Here is a 24,816-nt window from a genome sequence, read left to right as displayed (position 1 = left end):
AGAAGTTGATTTTGAAACAGGGATTTCAGGAGGGAGATGCTGTACAAAGTTTATTGATCCTGGTGGAGCCTATGCATTGCTGACATTAGGCTTGAGTACCTTGTTAAAGTTCCACTGATTTTCACCTCGCCACTTCCATCCATTTCATTCTTCTAATTAAATGAGGAACAGTAAGAATGAGAATTTTTCAGAAACTTCACAACTCAAATATCAGCAGATGATCCAAGACCAGAGAAACCAAATCTCTGATCTTCCCCTCTTTAAATGAAACACATCTTAAGGAGAATTGCCACACAAGTTTTTGATCATTTGGTCACCCATGTTTACATATTCTGCTAGGTGCATCCTTTCCCTATACTAACAGAAGGGGGTGGGGAGGGACTCCAGTCTATTACCCCATGCATCAATAACTTCACTCATATGGGCTCATTCCAAATCCCCAAAAAGTCAAAGAAAGACTTTCATTAATTTTAATCAGCTCAGGAACAGGCCATATATTTTTTCACAGCAAAGACACAAAATCAACTGTCTTTGCACCTGTGACTTTTCTTTTAGTGCTGGGATGCAAAGAGAAAATCTGTTGTGCAAAGAGCTGAACAAGGTCCGACTTAGCCTATCAGTCAAGGGATGCTAGAACATGCAACAAAGGTCTCTTTTTTCCTCCAATGTGAAAATAACTGATATAACAAAAAGTTGAATTATGCTGACTGCTTATTCTGTACAAGGTTTTTAACTATCCCATGGTATTCATTCCAAAATAAATAATTTTGGATTTTTTTTCCAGCTCCAGATAATCAATTAACGGAAAGAAATGTTATGCCTTCTGGTAAGTGAACAACCCCAAACTTTGCTAGATAATTAACATGCCTGGTTTGTTTCAATATCTAATTGGTGTGACTCATTGCACGTTCTGCTAAATCGAGAAAAGCCCTATAATCCTTTGACTTTTGCTGTCACTGGCTACTCCACCTACTGATCCGGAAAGCTACAGAAGAAAGGTTTGTGTATACTCAGTATCAGAAAAGATTCCCACTTACATCCTTGATAAGAACAAATCTACCATTAAAATGGACCTATCACACAGTGAAAAGAGCTACAATCTCAGGCCATTAATAGTAATTAATATTTTACCAATATTGGCAACCTGCAGGAAAAAAAAGCAGCTTGGAAGTTATGTCAGCATACAAGCACTGCTTTAATTAAACGGATATTGAATAACCACACTATGCTCTTTGTATCAATAGAGCACATCCATGCTAGCCGCTCTTGTATCACCACAGAGCAGTGCACTGTGGTTCGCTATCCCACTGTACAACTGGCCACAGGGTGCACTGCTTTGCAAAGAGTTTGTAATGCCTCATGGGCATTACAAGCATCACATAGTGTGGATTTCTCAATCCCATTGAGCCATGTAGAACACAGAGTTCGCCCTGATGCTTTTTTGCTCTAACTTTGCTGCAAAAAACACTGTGGCACTGTCAGCAAAACAGGAGAGTTTTGTTGCCAAAGGTAGCAGTGTAGTGTGTACACCTCCACTTTTTTTTCCTTACAAAACTGCTTCTGCCAAAAACACTGTGTAGAGTAGACAAGGCCTAGGATTACAGAAAAGAGAGGAGAGGGAAGAGTTGATAGTCATTCTCAGCCACCTACCTTTAAAGGATATATATATATATATACATTTTGACAACTTTTTAATGAAAAAATGTTTTTTCTACTGACCATTAAATTTTCATTAAAAAATTCATGTTGTAAATATTGTATTTTGTAAAATTCTCACGTTTTGGTTGCCACAAACATGAAATTTCAAAGAAAAAATAGAGATATAAAAATATTTCCTTTTATCAAAACATTTTGGGAAAACTATTTCCTCACGGTCTCTAACAGTTATATATCCAGCAACCGCCAAAGGAACAACCATTTGTTGGCTGTTGTCTTGTCTTGCATTATTTCTTTTTTTAGAATGCACTCACACAAGAATTGAGAGAGAGAGAACACAAGCTCAGTTAAATGTCTACTTTTCAGCTTAGCTATTAAACCCTTTCAGCAACTGTTTGCTGGTTTGTATATAAACAAACACTTTGCTCTTCTTTTTCCACTTTTTTCTTTTTTTTAAACCTCAGAGACTCTCTCCATGCTGGGATGGGATGTACTAGCTCATGGGGAGAACCCTTCTGGGCCAACAGTAGTAAGCCTCAAGCTGTCTCTGGGACAGAAAACTCTTCTCATAATTTTACCTCGAGGGTTTACTAAGAACCGCTTAAAATTAAATAAACTTTAAAACAACAAATGGTCTGGTAGCACTTTATAGACTAACAAAACATGTAAATGGTTTAATGAGCTTTCATGGGCACAGCCCACTTCTTCAGATGACTAGCATTTGGCACAATTTTCCTTCTGAAGAGAGGATGAGAGAATAAACCACATAGTGACAGCTGTTAGTCATGTTACTTAAATACACTGCTGGAAAGCATCCAGCTACTGCAGTGATATGGATGGTAGTGTTATACCAATAAAAGCAAGCAGGATCTTATGACGGGGGATAAGGCAAAAAGCCACATTTATTGTATATATATATATAAACATTAATTCAATCCTTCATCCATTCATTCAACTTATAGTTACCAGCCTGGAAGTTGCTTGTGACAGAATACTGGCCAGGTATTCTGTACACAAGTGATGGTAGTGGGGAGCGAAGTCCTGATCAGATGCGCATCTGAAGCTCCTGGTGGGCTGGCAGCAGAATTTTGGACTCTGACTCCATAGTCTTTTGGTCCAAACTTTATAGGAATTTCTTCCTATGCTAGTCTATGGGAATTGCTGCATCATGCTGATGTCTTCAGGGTGGCTGCCAGGTGCTTGTCAGTGATCTCATAGGGTGGACCTCCAGTCTCTAGTTTTTCTCCACTTGACACCTTTTGGTTGCACTGTCACCCGACGCCTTCTTCAGCCCTTTGATGCGGCATTCTCAGGCTGGCACCTCTCAAACCATTCATTCATTGTCCAAGTACACTCTCTCTCTTACATACATTCCCTAATTAATGTTTCACATACAATATTTTGTATAATAATAATTTTACAGGTACAAGAGTTGTAGTTACAAAAAGTTACAGAAGTTTCTGGGTGGCATTTCTTAAAACATTATCTCTGAGTGCTGAGTTAGTTACTGTTATAGTTACAATGTTTCACTTTGCGATTGGGGTTAATTGCTTCACAATGCTTTGAAGAGAATGGGAGTCAATTGTGTAACAATGCCCTTAGACAATTACAGGGTTTGGCTCCCAGAGCAGAGTTAGTGGCTTGACAAGCAGCCACTTGCAAAAGTTTGAGCGTGCCCTGGGACACAGAGAGGGGAGCTGTTTTTGGCAACATAGTATTATATTTTTAACAGTTTTAAGTTACATGACCTAATATTACATTCCTAACAAATTATATTCTAGAGGGGCAATAATTATAAATCTAAACATTTAACAATCTTAACAAATAATAATAAAATAATAATCATTCTAAATACTTATCAAGCTTGATAACACTAAATCTAAACACTTTAACAAGAATAAATCTAAACACTTATATGCTTCTTTTACTTAACAAACTTATAGTACTTAGACTTTTAGCTGTGGGGAACAAATTATGGGGAGTCACTTCCACTTGGGGGAATCATTTTTAATACAGGCAGTCCCCGAGTTACGCGGATCCGACTTTTGTTACGAACGGGGCCCTCTCCCTGGTCTCCAGCAGACCAGGGAGAGGAAGCAAAGCGGCGGACGCGTCTGGGCTGTCTGCTGCCCGCGTGTTCCGCCGCTTTGCTCCCCGTCCTTCTGGTTTGCAGACCAGGGGGACGGGGAGCAAAGCAGAGCAAAGCGGCTGAACACGTGGGCAGCTGACAGCCCAGACGCACGTCTGGGCTGTCTGCTGCCCGCGTGTTCCGCCGCTTTGCTCCCCGTCCCCCTGGTCTGCAGACCAGGGGGACGGGGAGCAAAGTAGAACAAAGCCGCAGAGCCCGAGGGCAGCAGGACAGCCACGGCGCGTCTGGGCTGTCCCGCTGCCCCCGTGCTCCACGGCTTTGCTCCAGACGCCTGTGGTACAGCAGCTGGGGCACTGCCCGTTGGTCCTGTAGCGCTGCTCTGGGCGCTACTGGACCAACCCGGCAGCACCCCAGCTGCTCTGCCCCAGGCGTCCTGATTCAGCCACTGCTGGTCAGTTTCAGCAGCGGCTGAATCAGAACGCCTGGGGCAGAGCTGCTTGGGTGCTGCTGGGTTGTTCCAGTAGCGCCGAGGAGCGGCAGTGCTACTGGACCAACCCAGCAGCACTCCAGCTGCTCTGCCCCAGGCATCCCCAAGTCAGCCGCTGCTGAAACTGACCAGTGGCTGACTACAGGAAGCCCCTGCCCCGGGCTTCCTGGAATCAGCCGCTGATCAGTTTCAGCAGCAGCTGACTTGGGGATGCCTGGGGTTCTTAAGTTGAATCTGTATGTAAGTCAGAACTGGCATCCAGATTCAGCCGCTGTTGAAACTGATCAGTTTCAGCAGCGGCTGAATCTGGACGCCAGTTCCGACTTACATACAGATTCAACTTAAGGACAAACCTACAGTCCCTATCTTGTACGTAACCCGGGGACTGCCTGTACTTTAATATGTTATCCCTACAGTAGACCTAACACCAAATACAATAAAATAGAACCTGGTCTTCGCAGAGAAGTATTCTGGCCCAAATAGTGGTTGGGGGAATGTCTGTATAAACGGCAGTAATTATTTAAACAGGTCAGCCTAAGAAGAACCTGACCTAGGGCCTTAGGTACAGGGCCCTTTGGAGTATCTTTTGTTGCTATTGTGGTTTTGCCAATTGTCTAAACAATGTCATCACCAGCAGTGGAAAGTATATCATTATTTGTTGTTTAGTGTCCAGTGTCCCTCTTGTGAAGGGGAATACTTCAGATGTGTTATCCTCTATGCTATCTCTTTACTGAGGTTAACTCAGGAACCTGAAAGGAATTTTTCAAATAATTCAAAATGCAGAAGATAGGAGTGTGATTTAAAAGAAAACCCTATAATTCATAGATGTGTAAAGCAGTCGTACAACTCTATGCCAATTTGAGACTCATTCACTGCCATGTTCAAGAAGGGTGTTAACATTTGTTTACATTGCGGGGGGAGGGAGATGGGGAGAAGCAGCTACCCTTCATTTTCTAGAATGCCTTGTTCTGCCTGGAATAACTGAAGCCATATCTAGTAGACTGCCAGTTGACTTCAGTTCATTTCTGAGGTGATTCAGAAATAGGAGACACAGAAGACTGAAGTGATAAGAAACACCTATAATGGGCAACATGGGAAGGTGATGTACGTAGACCATTGTCTTCTCATTGTACACAAACCTTTTTTTCTTTTTCAGGTCAAATGGACGGTTTACCAAATTGTCCTGGTGATACAATGGACGTGGATATTCTTGTGTTCTGTTCTCACTTTCTTATGGTGTTGGTGGTTTGGATCTTGTAACTGTGAGATCAGGGTTTTTATCTGCAAACCTATTCTGGTGAGGGACTTTCAGCACAGCACTCATCTGTCAGGACTGCACAACTACTATTCTAGAAGCTACAAAAAAACAAGGCATCACCCCTTGAAAACTGGTCTTCTGTTAGGCACCTATATCCATAGTTTGGTGTTCAAAAAAGAAACTTGATTTTTTTTCAGAGGCACTGGCCATCTACAGGACCAAGTGGCTTCACTGAGAGGTGCTAAGCCTGGTTTTATCATCCACCTTCAGAACCTTAGCTGTAGGCCTTCAAGTTTGAAAATTCTAGCCATGCAATTTTCTTGTATTTTTTAATGACAATTTTGAACCCAGCTAAGGTTCACAGTGCCAATGTGAATTAATGACAATTATACTGCCAATGTGATCCTTCAGATAAGATTGCATGTGCTTCACAAAAAGGAGAAGTGGAAGTTGGAGAAAGCATAGCCACATTGTGCGTCAGAGAAAAAGTGGAAGTAGTAGGGATGTCTGCCTTTGTGAAAAATCAAGGGTGGAAATATTGTGACATGAAATTGGAGGCTGTGAACTATGGCTCTTCCTTTTACTCCTGAATATCAACTGCATCATCAGTACAAAGAAATGACCCATTCAGTCAGTCAAAGGAGAAGTTGATGGCAGAGGATGTTTAAAAAAAAATAAAAAGCAATCCCGGAGGAAGTGCGCAACATATGACAAATAAACCAAAGACTTTGAAACTGATTTTTCCCCTTCTTCCCCCAAAGAAAATAAGTACATTAAATGCAGCAAAAGGACAAGTATAGAACTCCTGTACTACTTGGGTTTGGGTATGAGCAATTCTGCAGCCTTTGGATATGGAGTCACTAAGTTCTCTAGTTTGTGTTCAGCACTTTGCTTTCCTTTTTTTGTTTTTTTGTTTTGTTTTTGTTTAAAGTATCCATGTTTAAGGAGCAAAATCTATCATCCCTCCCCATCTGGTTTGCATTCACTGCCTTCCTCCTTAAACTGTGACACACAGCCATAACTAAAGATGTTGTCTTGACATTGTTAAAGTTGAAACTTTCTTCCTACTGATAATACAAAGTACAGTATTTCTTTGTCCATTGCAACTACACTATTGTGTGGCTGTGAACAGACTAAGGACTCTCTCACCAGGTTGGAACAGAGAGAGAGAGTGAGACACAATGCCAATGCAGCGTATAGATACATAGCAATGTAAGCCCAGGTTTCCTGCTTTACACCAAAGCCCCCTTGGATCCACATACTATAGATGTTAACCGAGGGCTCAAACCTAGGACAACGGGTGTTAACCTAGGGTCCTAGGACATTGGAGAGTTGGAGAGTCCAAGCCCATGTTAAGCTGGAACCTAGGGTCTAAGCCCTGTTGCTTTCTTATGTGCAGTGCACATGATCCCAACTTGACATGGGCCCTGGAATGCCTCTGCATGTATCCCAGAGTTCTCTGGGACAACTTCCTTAGTCAGTCCTTTGCCCACGATCTGTAGCACAGTCTATTGCAAACAGATCAGCATAACCCTACCCATGTCTGAACACTGGTCTTCAAGGAAACTACCAGAGAGCCTGCAGTACAGGTACTGACCTCCTGGGTGTGCCAGGACTCAAGCTCCCACAGGGCCAGATACATCTTTTGTGGGCCCCAGTACCTAGACTGTTGCCACGCCCAAGCCCCCTGCCCCGCCAATCTCTTCCCTCCAGAGACTCACACAGCAGAGGTGGCGTGGAAAAGGGCACCCACTGGCAAAAACCAAAGTCAGTGCTTGAGGGCTGCAGGGGTTTCAATGCTAACCGATCAGAAAAAGCTTTTTGCAGAGAGCTGCTTGCTGGTCACAAGAACACAGTCAGATTTTGGTGCTTGCTCCTCAGGCACCCCAGCACATGCAGCTGCTGAGAGGGCTGGCAGGGGGCTCAGGAACTACAGCCAGAGAGCAGAGCAGGGCTTAAGCAGCTGCTCTGCAGAGAGGGGAACATCAGAGGTCCCAGTTCAGCATGACTGGGGAGGAGGGATGATCCGCAACACCCTGGCTTCTTCCCTTCCCTTCAGGACAGCCACTTGCTCCCTGCTCCACTCTGTGACCCTCGCAGCCCACTCTGGGCTGCATGTGCAGGGGCGCCTGGGCACTGTCAGGGTGGCAAGTGGCAACCAACCCCAAAACCTCCTGTAGCTTCCTATAGTGGTGGTGCCAGCTCCTCATTGCTGCAGAGCTTGGCCAGAGCAGGAGCAAAGCTGACAGTTAGGTGTGGGGGGGTGCTGGGAGGTGTGGGGGCCCAAAGGCCAGCTGGGGCTATGCTGGCTGGCTGGCAAGCAGCTGCTCCCTGGGTGGACATGAGGGGGCTGCTGGATGGCGGGATGCCCCCAGGTGTCTAGTGCTGGGGCAAAGGCCTAGGAGGGATGGTTTCAGCTCTGGCTTTGGGACTAGGGGGGCCACTTGCCAGCAACATGCAGAGAGCTGTTCTCAGCCTGCTGATGTTACAGGTGTGTCCATCCCTCTGTAGTCACTCTGCAGAAGATCTGTCCCCAGTGCTTGCTGCCTCATTGGGGTCATTCTGGATCATACTTGTTCCGCCCATCACACTCATCCCTTTCCATGTGATGGAAAACAGTTGGATTCCAGGCACACCCCATTGCCCTGGCACAACCAAACCCTGACCTTGCTTTAAGTTATGATAAGAGGCAGCTGCATCCCGAATGTGGTGGTCCTAGTTCTTACTGTTTAGGAGGAGTATCTCTGGTCATCTGAAGAAGTGGGTTTTGCTCATAAAAGCTCATGATACTACCTACATGTTTTGTTAGTCCTTAAGGTGCTACTAGACTATTTGTTGTTTTTTAAGGGTTTTTTTTATATATTTTAGAAACTTTGTGCATCTGTCCATCTTGAACACCCCTAAAGAGTAAGCTTCTAAAATATACAGTAAGACTGGGCAAGCAAATGGACAGACTGAAATTGCATAGTAGTCACTGGAAAATGGCTATCACAATAACGGTATAGAATTTTCTTCATGTCAACACTTAATTGCATATCTTATGGTAAATATACCATTAACCAACAGCTGTTTTGTTGGAGAAGTTTGGAAATATAGGTAGAAACTGAGCAAAGAACCACCCCTCCTCCTTATCTGGCCCCAGGCAAGCCACTTGTACTCTCAAAACATGTAATGACAGAACAGACCATTCTGTGCCTCACCCTCTAAGCCTCTGGAAAGAACTAAAGGGACAGAAAGCTTTTAAAGTTCTAAAATGGACAATTTGTAGATTTAAAAATCCAGTATCTTAATTTTTCTTACTTGAAGTTCACCAATGGCACATACCCCCATTAGATACAGGGAGACCCTGCACAGATAAAATAATCTGTCAGATTAAATAAATCTCCAGGCAGCCCTTGTGAATTTCTCTTTTATGGGCTTGCCTGATGGCAGGAGTGACTTTTTTCAGCTTATAAGTTTTAGTTATAGTAAGGCACAAGTAAACAGAGCAGTAGTTTTAGCTGAATAGTTCATTTTTATAGCTTGTATAGTATTATTCTAGTTTAAAGACCTGCCTCTCATAACTAACTGGCTACATGCTTTCAGAGCGTTCGGAATCTTATCTTGATGTGGACGGAGCAACACTTGCCACGCACCAAAGGAATGCCATTATAGAGCAATGTGTGGGCATTTCATCACCAGTATCAGAAGTTCACAGCATAGGTAGTGTTCCCCCTTGTTCTGTCACTAGTCAGACCAAGCAAGTTAGCTGACTACTAAAAGGGACAAATTATTAACAAATTTAAGAAGCAGAGCAATGTGAACCAAGAACAGTCTCAACATGTACCCTGCTTCCCATTTGCAGTTGTTTCTGGGGTGGCTAGCTCCCTTCCTTCCAACTTCCCACCTCACAGCACTCACCAGGGTTTCTTTCACAAACCACACCCCCTTCTAGAAAAAGAGGACTAGATGTAACCTCCTTCCTTTTTCAGAAGATTGCCATTGATCTACAAAAGACACAACCTTCTCCATAGCTGCTACAAGCCTGGGAAGAGGGAGAGAAATGAGAAATCTAAATAGCGCCCCATCCAATCTCATTAAAAACAAAACCCTACAACAGTGATACTCAGATTGAAGTTCGAGAGCTGCAAGCAACTCTTGAAAGTGCCTCCTGCTGCTCTATACAGCACATATTAAAACACTGTATGATTTAATTATTAGCCAGTCAGGATGTTTTAATTATTAACCACTCAGGATGCTTTTACTATGTTATTAACCAACTGTAGCGGATAAAATAATAATTTGTCAGTAAAAACTAATGCTGATGGCTAATTTGGCTCCTGAATCCCTGAGATCCAAGTATCACTGCCCTAAAACTTATTAAGTGGAAAGCAACATATATTATTTTACCTTATTTTTTCAGTTCCCCAAATGTCAATATACAGACAACAGCATTATAATGGAAAACAACAACTAGAAGACTAAAGTAGATTTACAGTTGAAGGAAACCTCTCTCTCATAAGACCGTTCCAAAGGTGCCCCCTGCAGGCGGCTAATATGTTTAAAGATTCTTTTTATACTTCGCGAAGACAAGCAGGAAAGGAATGAGTGAAAGCTCCTGTCAAAAGCTTCATTCTTAGGAATCAGAAGTTTCCAGCTGTTGGGGGTGAGATGGGCTAAAGCTTCAAACTGCAGAGAAAAGGGTCTCACTCAGGCTACAGTGGACTTTTAAATGACAGAACATACTACATGTTCATGTGGAACACCCCAGCTCAGACCGTGCGTGTACAAGTGTGACACTGAGCAAATTACAGAGCAAACCCCTCCCCCACTTAGTCTCCCAAAAAGTGTAATAGAAGTAGGTTGCCAGAGGATCAGTTAACCATATTCCAGAACTACCACTCATATTTAGATATGTGAGCTGCTGGAGATGCCATGCTAATTATGGACTAAACTGTACACTTCAGTATTACAAATTGGCTCTCAAAACATTTTGGCTGCAGACTGAAAACAAAATTGTCTATGGACAGACTATTGTATGAATGAATACCTGCTAGGAGCAGAGGTAGGAGGAGAAGACGGAATATATGAATACCTCTTTCTGATGACAGTCTCATGCTAAACTGTACTTACTACACACCTTTGACCACCTCATCTGCACTTGTGTCCGCATCTGACAGAAATAATAATCTTCCAGGCATCTTCAATCAGCCACCATTTTGTGGAGGGGGAAAAAAACCCTATCCTATCAGAGAAGTATTTCTGCCTTCCTATTAATTTGCCCCACCCCCAACACATGGACTTTCCCTCCAAAATTACACTTAGGTAAAGGCCAGGCTGGGTAATATTAAGTCCTGCAATAGTAGCAAGTGTAAAACTTTAACACACAACAAGTAGCAGAAAGGTTTTTGAACTGTGCTCATCACTGGGCAATCCGAGTGTCAAGTACAGTAGATTTCCAATAATCCGGAACCTATGGTACCTAGGTGGTGCCGGATTATCAGATATGCTGGTGTATCGGGAGGTACTATAAGCTGGTTATGTATATATGTTCTTAACCCTTTTTATTGTACATACTGTATACAGTCTACTGTAATGTTTTAGTTTTTTTAACCCTTTTCGCTCAGTTCAGCAGCTGCCACTGTTACCTTGTGACTCATGTTTTGCCAAAGCTCACTCACTAGGCTCTTGCCATTTTGATGCTGGACTATCAGGAGTGCTGGACTATTGGAGTTTTACTGTACATGAAAGATTTGTCTGTGTATTTGATTCTTTCCCTTGTCATTCCTTGCTGCTGAAGGGAGGCTTTAAAATGCATTTATTGCTGAGAGAAAGCAGTGACCAGTCTCCTCTTTGTGAAGGCGAAGAACTTCATGTTCCTTCTGATCTCCCCCACAGTTGTGTGCCCATCCTGCAAAAGGCTGTCCTCAGCACTCATGACTTGTATTCTTTTTGTGGGTGGCTCCATTACTCCTAAGAAGCACAGCTGTCTTGAAAGTTTTTGTTGACTGCTAGCTGCATTCCTAGGTCAGACACCCATCATGTGAAAACTTGGAAAATTAGGAATGTGACTTTGAATCATTGTTAACCGGGCTCCCATAGAGAAAACCAGCACTCCAGGATAATGTGAGGTTCTCTACTGTTGCTGCTTATCAGGTGCATTGTTGCATTCTATGTTAGTTGGCGTTTTAAGGGCTCATATGTTGATTCTGAGGGATAGGGCACTGCAGCAATGCAAGCTGGAGGTCACAAAGCTATGGATCACCATAAGTGGTATTGCAACTGTCCAAAGAGGGCACAGTTGGAAGAAAGGGTTTCTGGAAGTTAGGGTGGCTCTAGACTACAGGTTTTTTTTTTTTTTAAAGTGGCCTTTTTTCGAAAAAACTTCCCCTGCGTCTAGACTACTGCCGCGTTCTTTCGAAAGTAAATCGAAAGAACGTGGCAGTTTTTTCAATCGTGGAAAACCTTGTTTTACGAGAAATAACGCCTTTTTTTCAAAAGTGCTCTTTTGTAAAAAGGCACTATGTAATGCAAACTGTGCTTTTTCGAAAGAGAACATCCAGACTGCCTGGGTGCTCTCTTTCGAAAAAGTGGCTTGCTTTTTCGACAGTACTGTTTGTAGTCTAGACACTCTTTTTCGAAGGAGGCTTTTTCGAATGTATCTTTTGAAAAAGCCTCTTTCAAAAGAGGCTTGCAGTCTAGACATAGCCTTACTCTAATTTAGGTATCTACATTCAGTGAAATATCCAAGACTGAAGATCTGTGCATTGTTTTGAACTATGGGCTAGTTCTGCAATGATTGGTGGTCTCCCTTTCTCAAAAAGATCGCCTCTCTCACCCAGACAAAAGGAAGCTTTATTCCAACAGAAAGAGATGATTTCAGAGTTTATCCTCAAGCTACCTCAATGGAGCTGCATTCACTGGGGTTTGTAGGTTAAGATTTTTCATTCCTGCCACACCCTTATTGTGGTAAGGCAAGAACCCTCCACTTAGTCCCAGGAGCTGTAGTGCCAGTAAAAAGGAACACACACGAGCCCCATAGGTGATAACACAACATCTAGCACAGATTGCAGGATTTCTCATTCATCCTAGTAGATCACTACCATCTACATGCACACATTTATTGTACTGTAAATTTTCTGGTGAGGTTTATATACTCTTCTTATTTCCTGCACACGTAAGGAAGATATACATTTAAGAACAGTGCTTAACATTTTCCTTTTATACAACTCTTTCCTCTGGAGCTTTCCCGCTGACAACGTTAAAGACAGAACATTTTATACCCTCAATATGATTCAAAGTCTGCCTTCTGCTCACTAAGATAACCCCATACTTGTAAAAATAAGTTGATACATAAATGCATTTACAAGAGAAACATATGGAAGCAGCCTTTATTTGTAGTCGACTACATGGAAACAATGTCTTACATTTCATTTCTTATTCCTTTGATGGCTGACAATTTCCTACACACACAAACCCAGCATTGTAACAAATTCTGAGAAACAAGAAGTTTACTAATCTCCACCCAAACACACTTAATGATATAATTAGTTTTTAGCTTCATGAGAATCTCCCTCAAGGATACTATTGAAGCTCACAGTTTTGACTACAGTATTAAAGATATCAATGGGAAAAGTGAATATTTTTGTGGTGCAATTACAAAACCTCAACTCACAATAGACATGTACCATTGAGACCAAAATGTTCTGTATTTTTTAATTGCTCTTAATAGAGAAAAAAAATCTCTTCCAGAGTATTTTTCTTTTTACATGAGCACTGATTAAACAAGGATAAGAACATAGTTTTTTTTAAAAAAAAATCAAACTAATCATCTTTTTTTAATCAAGGAAAAATATCTTTAAATCCCCACTGCTCTCCAGACAAGGGCACAGAAAGTATTTATGAGACCTCAATACGATATTATGCAATAAACCTTAAATCAGACCAAATCAAAATATAAATGAAGCTCATTAAATATATAAGAACCACTTTTAACTGAAACATTAAAACCACATACAGAAATTTTCTGTAGCCGCATCAAAACTAATTTAGAACAATGTATATTCACATCATTACAAATTAGAATATGTGCTGGCAAAAACATCCTCAAAATCCTTGTTGTCATCTTTTAATATCATAAAAGCAACAAAATATTGGGACTCTTGAAAAATGACTTCACGTACATGTCTTAAAATTCCAGTTGATTAAAACACAGTGTATTTGGAACATGATACTTGTCTATAAAACTCTGTTATGTCAACATTATTTTTCTGTGAATAGAGAAAAAGAAAGATGACTTGGCACTCAAAGAAAATACAAGGAACAGAATGCTGTGTTGGTCTATAATGGGGTAGGAAGAGAAATAAAAACAAGTGAACAGACAAAATTTAGGAAAGAGACAAAATGCTGAATATTGTTGGACTTTGAATTAGTAAAGGCTCCTTCAAATGCAAATATTCAATGATAAAGAGATGCGGGGAAGAGGTAAAAAAATAACCGAATAACATTTAATTTATATATCTTCTTCTTACATTTGGTTTTATTTCTACAGAAGAAGCTCTGTTAGTCTGGAAAGGGAGAGGGGTAATAGCAGTGCAGTCAGCCTGTTACCCATTTCTGGTAAGTAACTACATGAATGTGAAAGATGCCTTTAAAATGTGCAAGGCACCACAGTTGATCCTTTCTCCTTGTTTCAAACCCTCTTTTAGATATAAAAGGCCCATTCCTGTTCTGTGGTTAAATTATGAAAGAAATCTTAAAATGCTAGGGTATTTACAATAAAGTGTGTCCTGCTCTTGACATACAGATTTATTCATATTTGGAAAAAGCACACCTTTAAAAACAGGGGGAAAAAGCCATGAAAAGAAGGACCATCCAACACAATATTTTTATTAATGTTTAGTTAACCCTTGGGGATAGAAACGAGTGTTTCCATTGGTTACATCAAAGCTGATCCTGACTTTACCTCATGGACATAGGAAATAATGGAATACTCAGCAAACTATTGTAGTCGTGCTTGAAACACAGGGGCAAGTGTAACCCTACAGCTCAATCCTCATAAATGTCTCTGTCCCCAGATTCCAGCAATTTCTTAATGCCAAAGTTCAGACTCACATACCCACAGGCAGCTTGACTAGCCAAGAATGAATTTTAACATAGCTTTCCTCACAAGGATTAGTAGTATCTTTACTCCTCACCTTTGAATGGCAGTCAGTCCTATAGCAGCTGTATCTATCTGCTCCTTGCAATCACAATTTAACTGGTGCATTTCAACCACACTATCCACAGCCTCTGAAACAGAATTGTGAGTTCTGCAAAGCAATTTCATATCCAGCCCTATGCTCAGGCTGCTGCTCCCAATATTCTGACTCCCACAGTATTCTTGTTGTTGCGTTTTCATTTGCGTCCCTAGTATTTTTCAAAGAGGATTTTTTTTTGTTGGAATAGTATACTGGCTGGTCTCAGAACATTCTCACACAACCCTCACCAAGTGCCCAATGCCAAAACATTATTTAGATTACAGGATAAGCTAGTCAGCAGACTCTTTTGATAGGATGTGTTTGGAAACCAATGCATTTATGTAGCAAACATTTCTGCAACATCTGGACAGAGCTGGGAATCAGACTTTATTTCTGTGGTTTATAAAAGTGCCAATAGGACAAACAGGGGAAATACATTTCCATTGGTGCTTGATATTTCCAGTACTGTGCGCTTTATTTTCTAAAGATTACTATTATTACAGTTAGCCACTTCATTTGCCTATTAATTTCAGCACACCTTTTACCATGGTTCCAATACCATCAAAGATGTGATGTAATTCTGTTTCACACATAAATGCTGGGGTAGTTATCACCTTGTTATTCACATCTATATGAGCTTCGTGGAAGAGAATTAAGGAAAGCACAGCCAACCTAGTATTTGCATATGCTGTCTGTAGAATGAAACACTACCGCCTGTATCTTATTTTCCCCACGCCCATTCTATACAAAAGTAGTCACAGTGATAGCCTAGGAAAGTTCTACTTTTTTTTGCCCAAAATACCAGTATTGCATCAACAGGGAAAAAAGTACTAAAGATTACATGAAAAGATGGGAAACTCTTTGCTTAGAAGTTAATGTTTCAGGGTTAAGATTTTTTTGGTCACCGCTTTAGACTTTCGAGATTCATTTATTTTCTTTTTCCAAACAAAACTGACTAGTTATGGGGCCCTTTTCTGTGGATAGATTGTACTTGTAGGCCATTTTATCTATAGATCTTCTGACTTAACCACGCTACTGGTTGTGCCAGAGAAATTTTCAGGCAACAACTGAACATAATGTGTAAGGACTCAGCCACACAATTGGAATAGTGTTGTCCAATCCAAATGCCTCACATTACAGTCTGGTAGGCTCACACTATCAACAATGAAGCATTGACTGTATTTTTTTGTAACTGTGATGCCTTATGTACTAAGAAAAACAATGCCCCATAACTTTTGGTCGGTGATTTTTAAGTGGAAAGGATATAGTTACTTCTTTCACACAATGTTTTCCTCCTAGTGCTTTAATGGCTCCTGCAGTTCCAGCATAAGGCCATTTCCCACCTTCCTCTTCTTCATGTCCCACAGTAACTTCAGCTCCAGAGAGTACTTTTGCAGCCAACACTGGTGAAATGCAGCACAGGCTGAAAGAAAAATAGAAAGGTTACACCAATTAGACTACTTTTTAAAAGGATTTGTTACAATTATGATGATTCAAATGCACATGGATTTCAAGATCATAAAGTCAAACATGAATAAGATAATTTCTTCCAACACTATCAGGCTTTCCCTGGAAAGCAAAGGATCCCTTTCTTTCCTGGACTTCTCTCTCTTCTTAACATCTTGAAGGAAGATTTAAAAAAAAATTAACTAGCAATAAAAGCAGGGCTGAATTCATTTTTTCTAGCTCATGTACTAACATTAAGGATGTTAAAATGAGATTATTTGGCTAATCGTACACTCAATACAGTTTGTATCGACTATACAATTAGTTGATAAGCGCCTCTACAGAGCCGCAGCAAGGGTAGCTCCAGAGGAGCCGACTCAAGCTGAGACTGAGCCAACCTGGCTCCTGCTGGCTCCAGAACCACCTGTGCTGCGGCTCTGCATTTTAAATTTAGTAAAACCTGCTAGACTCTTACTACATTTAAAATGCACGGAATCCAGCAGCCCCTGTCCACAGTGAACAGAGACTAGTGCCAGAGCAGCCCTTGTTTGTGGTGGTCAGGGCTGGCTGCAGGCAGGGGCTGCCTGGTGACGACAGCCCCCCCTGTGGGTGGGAGCTCAGCTCCCCATTGTGATCCCTGCAGACAGGGGCTGCTTCGCAGATGCATCCCCCTATCACTCCTCAGCTGCCTCTAATAGAGCGGGGGGGGGGGGGAAGGCGACATCCCGGAGATGGTGCTGGGGGGAACCAGGTTTTAAGTCGGCTCACCACCCAGCACAAGCTCCTGTCCCCCCCTTGCTGTCTCTCAGAGGCCGGGGGGGGGGAGGGACGAGGGACAGGCAAGGGAGTGATGCAGAGAGCACAGGATGAGCAGAGACTACTTGAGTCCCTGCTAGCCCCATGTTTCCTGTGGCACTTCTGCTTTTGAAATGCACAAGAGCCCCACAAGGCTCTTGTACATTTCAAAAGCAGACTCGCCCACAGTAGGAACTGGTGCAACTGGGGACTGAAGCAGTCCCCATTTGCACCATTTCCCACTGTGTCTCTGCCTCCCCTAACCCCCACAGAGACAGTGCTGGGGGGAACCAGCTTTACTGGTTCCCCACAGCACTGGTCCTGCTCCCCACCCTTTGCTGCCTCTCTCTGACAGGGGAGGGAAGCGACTAGTTGAGCATTTGCTTAACTGATAGTCATTTACATCCCTAACTAAGATCCACCTATTTATCTAGAATTTGTTTTCTCTCTGTTCTCATATAAACTATCAACTATAGGAGCAATTAAAAATGCTGTTGTATAAATTTACTGTACACGATGCACCTAGAATGTACATACCCAATAGGTTTCCCAGCTTTGTGGAACTCCTTCAGGACACGTTCAACCTCTGCATTCACTTTGCAATCCTTCCCATCCACAGCAAAGGTGGAACTGCCACAACAAGAGGCTGTCAAACACTTACATATCTATGCAATGACTACATATGTGCACGTGCACGGCAGCTCTCAACGGACATCAAAAATGGAAAGTGCATACGAACTCCTCGTGGCATCAAGCAACAAATCTTAGTCTTAACTAAGTACTAAGCGTTACCAAATGAGCCTTCCAATGTTCTGCAGAAACAGGATGACAGTGCTACCAGATTTTCAAATCATTACTTGGAGAGAAAAAATAATTTCTCATCTTCAAGGGACATCCTAGAAAAAGACATTTCATAGAATCATAGACCCCAGAGTTAGAAGGGCCCAGAAGTATCATCTAGTCCAGTAATTCTCAATCAGGGATCCAGGGCCCTCAGGAGAGCCTCGAGCAGGTTTCAGGAGATCCTCCAAGCATGGCCAGCATTAGATTTGCAGGGCTCAGGCCAGAAAGCTGAAGCTGAACCGCATAGGTCTGAACCCTGGGGCCCTGAGCCCTGCTCCCTCAGGCTGAAGCCAAAGCTTGAGCAACTTAACTTTGTAGGAGGCCTATGGTACGTGGCTCCAGGAAACTGTCCTACTTGCTATCCACTAACCCCAACCCTGGCTTTTATATGCAGAAAACCAGTTGTTATGGCACAGCAGGGCCCTGGAGTTTTTATGGCATGTTTGGGGGAGGATCTCAGAAAGAACAAGGGTGAGAATCCCTGAGCTAGTCTAGCCCCCTGTCAAAATGCAGAATTTGTTGTGTCTAAACCATCCAAGATAGATGGTAAAAATATACTTAAATATTTCAAAAGAATCAAAAGTAGAAGACTAGGTCACAAGACTCACGGGGTTTTACACCCATTAGCTTTCTGAAAGGAAACTACTTAGTGATTTGTTTAGTACTATCCCTACACTGTTCCAAGACTTAGGTGGAAAGGAATTGAGAGAATGATATTGGAGATGATCTGAAACAAAAAGTCTTATAATCTTCACTTCCCCTCTTCATGCCCCAAAACAATCATCACAGCACCACAGGGAAAGGAAAGGGCTTTTTAAAAAAAAATGTGCTGTGTAAGCAGAACTGCTCTCTAATTTTGGTGGGAAATTTTTCAGAGTGGCATTTTCAGATAACAAATTGCCACTATAACCATAATAAGAATCACATGGGGAACCCCTCCACCACATTCACATCTGCGTTGAGAATGTTTTGCTATTGAAATCCCCAAACAATTTGAACATAGTCTTCCTTAGGGTAAACCAATAGCCCCCAATCTTTCCTGAAGACGGTATACCTTTCAGGAATCCAATTTGTCTTGTGTACCCCCAAGTTTCTCCTCACTTAAAAACTACTTGCTTAAAAAAAATTAAGACATAAAAATACAAAAATGTACTGAAAAATTGCTTGCTTTATCTTTTTACTGTATAATTATAACCAGGTCTTGACAAACCGCAGCGAGAGCTGCTCGCCAGCCTGGTGGCAAGCGTGCAGCGCTGGTAAATGGGGCGCACAGAGCGACCGGCTGAAATCTACTTGCCACGGGCGAGTAGAATCAGCGGTTTGTCAAGCCCTGATTATAACGAATCAATTGGGACTATAAATATTGTTCTTACACTTCAGTGTATAGTACATGCTAAACAAGTAACTGTATGAAATTTTAGTTTGTACCACATTTGTACACCACTTTTTATGTAGCCTGGTGTAAAACTAGGCAAATATCTAGATGAGTTAATCCCTCAAAGACTTCTGCATGCAAGGTATGCACGCCACTGGCTGAGAAACACTGGGCTAGACTATGTAAACTGACATAATTAATAAAAAGGCCACTGTTTTCTATTATTACCATGTGAGTTATGCATAAAGGATTTCTCTATTGCTTTATTTAACTTGGCACTCACAGGTTTTTAGCAGCTCCAAATCCACCAGGAAATATCACAGCATCATGGTCCTTTGTACTAAGTTTAGCCAGGTCTGTGATTTTACCACGAGCAATCCTTGCTGATTCCACTAAAACATTTCTTGAAGAACAAGAAATAAAGCAATAAGGGAAATGAAGACAATACATGCACAAATTTGGTGAAACTGTATAAGAGAAGGTGTTATTTTTGAAGACTTGAAAACGACAACCCTGAATAACTGCAGCTGTGGCTGCTTCTGAAATCAAACCACTGGAATCCACTGGACTTATGAGCAAGGAATAGGATAAGATTTTAGGTGGTAGCCACAAGAGGAGGACTAAGTTTTTCTCGCGTACAGAATATCAGTTGGCATAAAGCTAAACACTTTGAGAAAACTGCTATTAGTAAATATTTAGTATAGGGCAGGAGTGGGTTGGGGGCTGCTGACCCACAGAAAAATCTGTCAAGAACCACACACAAGTGACAAGCACATGAATCGGATCCAGCTGTAGCTTGTCTGACTCTCGCCTGTGAGGCTCCTCCCCCCACAACACGTGCAGGCCCACGGAAGGACTTATAGAGGGGGATGTGGAGCACCAGTGCTTAATCCCCAATGCTGGATGGAGGGGAGCCCTGAGCTTTGGAGGATGGATCTAGACAAGCCAGAGCCAGCCCCTGCAGCCTCAGGTTCCCTACTCCTGGTATAGGGCATGACCTCTGCAACACACCCCTGCAGAACAAGCAGGAGTCATCCTATGCAAATTAAATCTAGCTCTTACCTTGACTCAGCCTCAGTTGGCTGTCCTTTGCTATGGTCAATAACATGCATCTGAGGAATATCTGGGGCATACATCTGAACTTCAGCTCCCCCACGACTCAGGTGAACCAAAATGCTACAACATTAAAAATATGACGAAAGCTTTAGAAGAGAAGGAGTATGAAGGAGACAATTAGAGCAGGTTTTTTATCTGGTTGACTTTTATGGGAAACATGTTACATGTTTTGGAAAACAGTGACAAATTAGCATAAAAATGACTATATACCATCACTGTTTAGAGACTGCACAGGAGAGGGGTCTCCAAATTGTGGGGTGTGCCCTCTCGGGAGAGTGTGGAGGAACACTTTGGGGAATGAGGTGAGTGATGGGGCCCGGACCCACATCCATGGGAAGGTATGGAGGGAGCACCACTCATCCCAGCTCTGCCTTCATTCCTTCTCCACCTCAGAGCGGCTCTGCCTCCAGCCCCAGATACTTCCCCATCCCATTCTGCTCCCTAGCTCTGCCTTCAGCACATTCTTCTCTGCTGAGTCAACTGTGCAATAATTGAGGGGCAGGCACAGACAGATTCCATCACAGGTAAGGGAGGGGGCAAGGGAAGTGACAGGAAAACTTTGGGCACCACTGCAGTGGGGGTTTATTATAACCTGTCAATGAGGGAGGGAGGAGAAAGAGTGAGGTTGAAGGCTAGATGAGCTACAGAGGTTACCTGAGCCTCTTCTGAAGGATGACTGTAAGAGGAGACCAAGGCTACATCTACACTACATCATTTTTGCGGAAGAGGAAATGCAAATGAAGCGCTCATTAGCATTTCTCATGCTTTCATTTGCATAGTCTCATCCGATACTTTTTGCAGAAGAGGTTTTTGCAGAAAATAACACAGTGTAGATGGGGCCATTTTTCACCAAAAAACCCTTTTGTGCAAGATCTGGTAAACCTCATTTTTTAAGGAATAAGGGATCTTGCACAAAAGGGCTTTTTTGAGAAAAATGGCCCTATCTACATTGCGTTTTTTTCCGCAAAAACCTCTTCTGCAAAAAGGATCGGAAGAGACTATGCAAATGAGAGCATAAGAAATGCTAATGAGCACTTCATTTGCATTTCCTCTACTGCAAAAATGATGCCGTCTAAACATAGCCCTAGTGTTCAGAGCAGCAGCTAGCCCTTAGCAGAGGACTGGCTGACAATAGCTCATTGCTCTGACTGAATGTGAGGTGGCAATTTAGCATGCCCATACTTCCTCATCTAGAAGTATGCATTATGAGCACTTAAAGAGGAACATAAAGCTAAGACAAGGGGTGTGGAAAGAATCAATCTTGGGAGAAAACCGCACACCATCAAAGCTCTTTAGTATTGATAGCCCTAGGAAAATAGCAATTAACTAAACAGAATAAAATGCTCTAGTCGTGTGAAGAATACATGTCTGGACTCTGCAGTAAAGGAAAGCTGCTTACGCTGAGGCCTCATGGATTTCTGTACCATCATACACACCACATCCAGATAAGACCTGCAAAGGGAAAGTCAACACAGTATTTCAGGCAAAATATGTATTTGCCAGACTCTTTTTTAGGGATCTTGCACAACATTTGGGGATAAAGCAATTGTGGCTGCACCCTTATCAAACAAAACAGATATAGTCTCAGTATTGCTGGGTTACACAAGAACTGGAATGTCCTATTTACAGTAGCTTGCTCCATTCAAGTAAATGGCTCTGCAATTACTATTGATTTGAACAGCAAAAAGTATTTTACATTTTTATCAGATTTGAAAAACCCACACATTGTCTTAAAATGTGATGGTTGTCACAAAAGCATCTAAAATATTAGGAGCTTTCATGACCTTAAGACATGTAAAGAGGATGATTTTACATATTAGGGAGGGAATATATTCAGACTTGGATGCATACAGACGCATTTCATTTAAAGGGCACACCTAAAAAACCAGAATTTATGACACTACTGTATCTGTTACATGACTCTTATTCTTAGGATCCATGCCAGAAATTAATGGCTAAGTAGTTTTTTAAACATTTAAGTATACTGAGTCGCTCAATTAAATTTCCTTTATTAACCATGGCAACAATGCATTCAAATAACGCCAACCTTGTTAGTTAAGCATGTTCTCCTAAATATTACTGAAGAACAGTAGAACTTAGAAATTAGAGAAAATAATGTTCTCCAATTTCTGCAGTTTGTTTCCTTTATGCATTTGTCTCAATGGCTGCATGGTCAATTTTCCTTGTTTGTGTGGGTCTTTTAGATAGCAACAAAAAAGTGATTTTTAAAATAGGGAAATTGTGACTGTAAAGACATAAAAAAATTCCAAGGACACTTGCTCCTGAAATTATTTTAAACTCAAGTTTTGAGCAGTGATTAGCTTTCCAAATGGCAGTGTCCCTTTAATAACTCTACTTTCTTAATGCTAGCTCTCACCTCATTTTTAAGCAGCCTGTAGATGCTTTCTCAATTATCCATTGCATGCACACACACACACACACACACACACACACACACACACACACACACACACATATAAAACTTGTTATTTTAGATGCTCTGTGCAATTTACCTCTTTAGATTTTATTTTTATAACCTGTTAAGTTTCTTCTTTGAGTTTCTTTTGTAATTTTAATGCCTTCTGGTTTCCTTTTCCATGGTTCTGTTTCCTCACACTGGCACACTGATTTGTATTGCCCACAGCAGTCTGCCAGTGCAAATTAGATTGCAAGAGAGGACCCAATGTACATAGTTTGGTCCAAGATGTATGTACATAAAAGTCAAACTGTGTCATGGATCAGATGAAAAAACCCAGAAAGTTTCAGCTCTAATAGAGAATAATCTATAGTTGGGGGTGGGGGGAGGGGAGGGAAGAGTACCTAAGGCCTGGATCTGGCCTCCAAAGCTCGGCGTTTCCAACCCCCAGCAGCAGGGACCATACACCAGCATCGCCCACACCTTGCACCTCCCCTTGACTCCTGCATTCCCTCCTGCCTACTCACCACACTCCTAGCCAATTCCTACTCCCTACCACCCTCCCAGACCACCCCAATCCCAGCCTGCTCCTACACCACCTTCCCACCCAGACCTCCCACCCCCAGCCTGCTCCTGCACCCTATTCCTGCCCAGACCCCACACCCTACCTCCCACCCAGATCTCCACCCCAACCCCTGCCCATTCCTGCATCCTCCTCCCACCCAGCCCGTTATCTGACAGCCTCATCCCATACACTGAACTCCTCATTTTTGGCCCCAGCCCATGAGTCAATAGGGGCTCACAAAATCTAACAGCAAGTTCATGAAGAATAGATCCACCCGTGGCTATTGGCCGAGATGGTCAGGGTGGGATGTACAATCATGCTCCTGATGCCCCTAAACGAGGGATGGCTCCTTTAAAATTCCCCTGTTTTGTTCATTCCCTCTGAGCCACCTTGCTTTGGCCCTTGCCAGAAGACAGGACACTGAGTTATCTCAACCTTTGATGGCCGTTCCTATGTCCTTAAGCATTACAATACCCTGTGTGAACACAGCAGTATCTGGCGGCCGCCTAAGGTAGAGAGCTGCTACCTTCGAGGAATGTGCTGCCCGTAGCATTTTCGTATTTGTACGAGGGTCAGGAAACGCTCCTTCAGGAACCTGCTCCCATTAGTAGCACAGTCCTAAGACACTGGCCTCACCCAGGCGAGGCAGAGCGTTCCCGCGCTAGGTGGCCAGTGTCCTTCACCCTGCACTGCCCTTTGCACCCCGACTCAGACAGCTGCCAGCTGGGCAGCCACGTGCTCCAGAGCCTGCGCGAAGGAGGCAGCTAACCGCGGCCGCGGGGGGAGTTTCACCTTGGAGCTGTCCCCCAGGCCAGGTCCCGTCCCACTCCCACTGGCCTGCAAGCCCCAGGGCAGGGGGAGCCCAGCCCCCACGGGCCGCACTCACCACGGCCACCCGGGCCCCGCGCAGGCGGCGGGCGGAGCTGTGCAGGGAGGCTGCCCCGAGCGGGGCCCGCAGCAGCAGCAGCCGCGCAGCCAGCATCGCGCCGCGTGTCCCGGGCTGGCGCAGCAGCAGCGAGCCCCACGGCAAAGCGGGCTGGGCCTGGCGAGGGGACGCGCCTGCAGCTGCACAGCTCCCGCTAGAGGCGGGGAGGCCCCGGGCCCACTGCTCCTCTTGCACCCCCGCACAGAGCGCAGCCACCTCCCCGCCCTCTTCCCGCCCCCTCCAAGCGTCAGCCCCGCCAGACAAGCTTTCCGACCAGCTAGAGCAGCGCTGACGGCGCCTCCCGAGTTATAGCAAGCGCCATGCTCGACGGCGCTGGCGAGAGATCACCGAGCGCCCGGACCGGCCTTTGCACAAAGAGCTGTATACGTCTGCTAAACATTAACTCGTCACCTTGCCCCTTGGTGCTTACCACACAGGCACCTTTCCTTAAAATAAAAGCACATTTTAATGGGGCTTACGATTAAGCTCAAGTTTGTGTTGCCACAGCTGATATTTGCTGTTTTCTTGAAAGCCCCCAACTCCCGAAAACAGGCACTAACCGAACCGCAGCTCTTTGGTTTCAAAGATAATTTTCTTGCCCTCTCAGTTTCCGAGAAAAGCTTGAAA

At 43.2% G+C, this 24,816-nt stretch overlaps 2 protein-coding genes across 4 annotated transcripts in view; one reads left to right on the top strand and one right to left on the bottom strand.

Annotated features, from left to right (window-relative positions):
• LOC102447648 (myelin-oligodendrocyte glycoprotein-like) overlaps positions 1–13,274 on the top strand; it is a 55,572-nt gene extending 42,298 nt beyond the window's left edge. For all 3 annotated transcript variants that reach the window (XM_014581018.4, XM_006137891.5, XM_075912655.2), the window contains 2 exons: positions 785–826; positions 5,389–13,274. In XM_014581018.4, the coding sequence (XP_014436504.2) occupies positions 785–826; positions 5,389–5,492 (146 nt within the window). In that variant the 3' untranslated portion in view covers positions 5,493–13,274. The remainder of the gene's footprint in view (positions 1–784; positions 827–5,388) is intronic.
• A 1,802-nt stretch (positions 13,275–15,076) lies between these two features.
• On the bottom strand, positions 15,077–24,424 carry GATD3 (glutamine amidotransferase class 1 domain containing 3). Its single transcript, XM_006137889.5, has 7 exons — positions 24,151–24,424; positions 21,683–21,735; positions 20,230–20,343; positions 19,451–19,570; positions 17,487–17,579; positions 15,975–16,131; positions 15,077–15,349 (listed from the first exon to the last, which is right to left on the bottom strand). Exons 1-7 carry the CDS (start codon positions 24,244–24,246, stop codon positions 15,221–15,223), a joined length of 762 nt encoding a protein of 253 aa, XP_006137951.3. The 5' UTR covers positions 24,247–24,424; the 3' UTR covers positions 15,077–15,220.
• Between the last annotated feature and the right edge of the window lie 392 nt (positions 24,425–24,816).

This window comes from Pelodiscus sinensis, chromosome 1, assembly GCF_052426305.1.
Source record: "Pelodiscus sinensis isolate ZL-2025 chromosome 1, ASM5242630v1, whole genome shotgun sequence".
In the NCBI taxonomy this organism is placed as follows: Eukaryota; Metazoa; Chordata; order Testudines; family Trionychidae; genus Pelodiscus; species Pelodiscus sinensis.
Note: the sequence above shows the minus strand (reverse complement) of the source record. Positions and strands in the feature narration are given on the sequence as shown.

Excerpts from the sequence above, each read along its gene's own strand:
- GATD3 (XM_006137889.5), bottom strand. The coding sequence starts at position 24,246 with ATGCTGGCTGCGCGGCTGCTGCTGCTGCGGGCCCCGCTCGGGGCAGCC. Across the intron at positions 20,344-21,682 it reads GAAATCCATGAGGCCTCAGC|CATTTTGGTTCACCTGAGTC; the intron begins GTAAGCAGCTTT and ends TTAATGTTGTAG. Across the intron at positions 17,580-19,450 it reads TTTGGAGCTGCTAAAAACCT|TTCCACCTTTGCTGTGGATG; the intron begins GTGAGTGCCAAG and ends TTGTTGTGGCAG.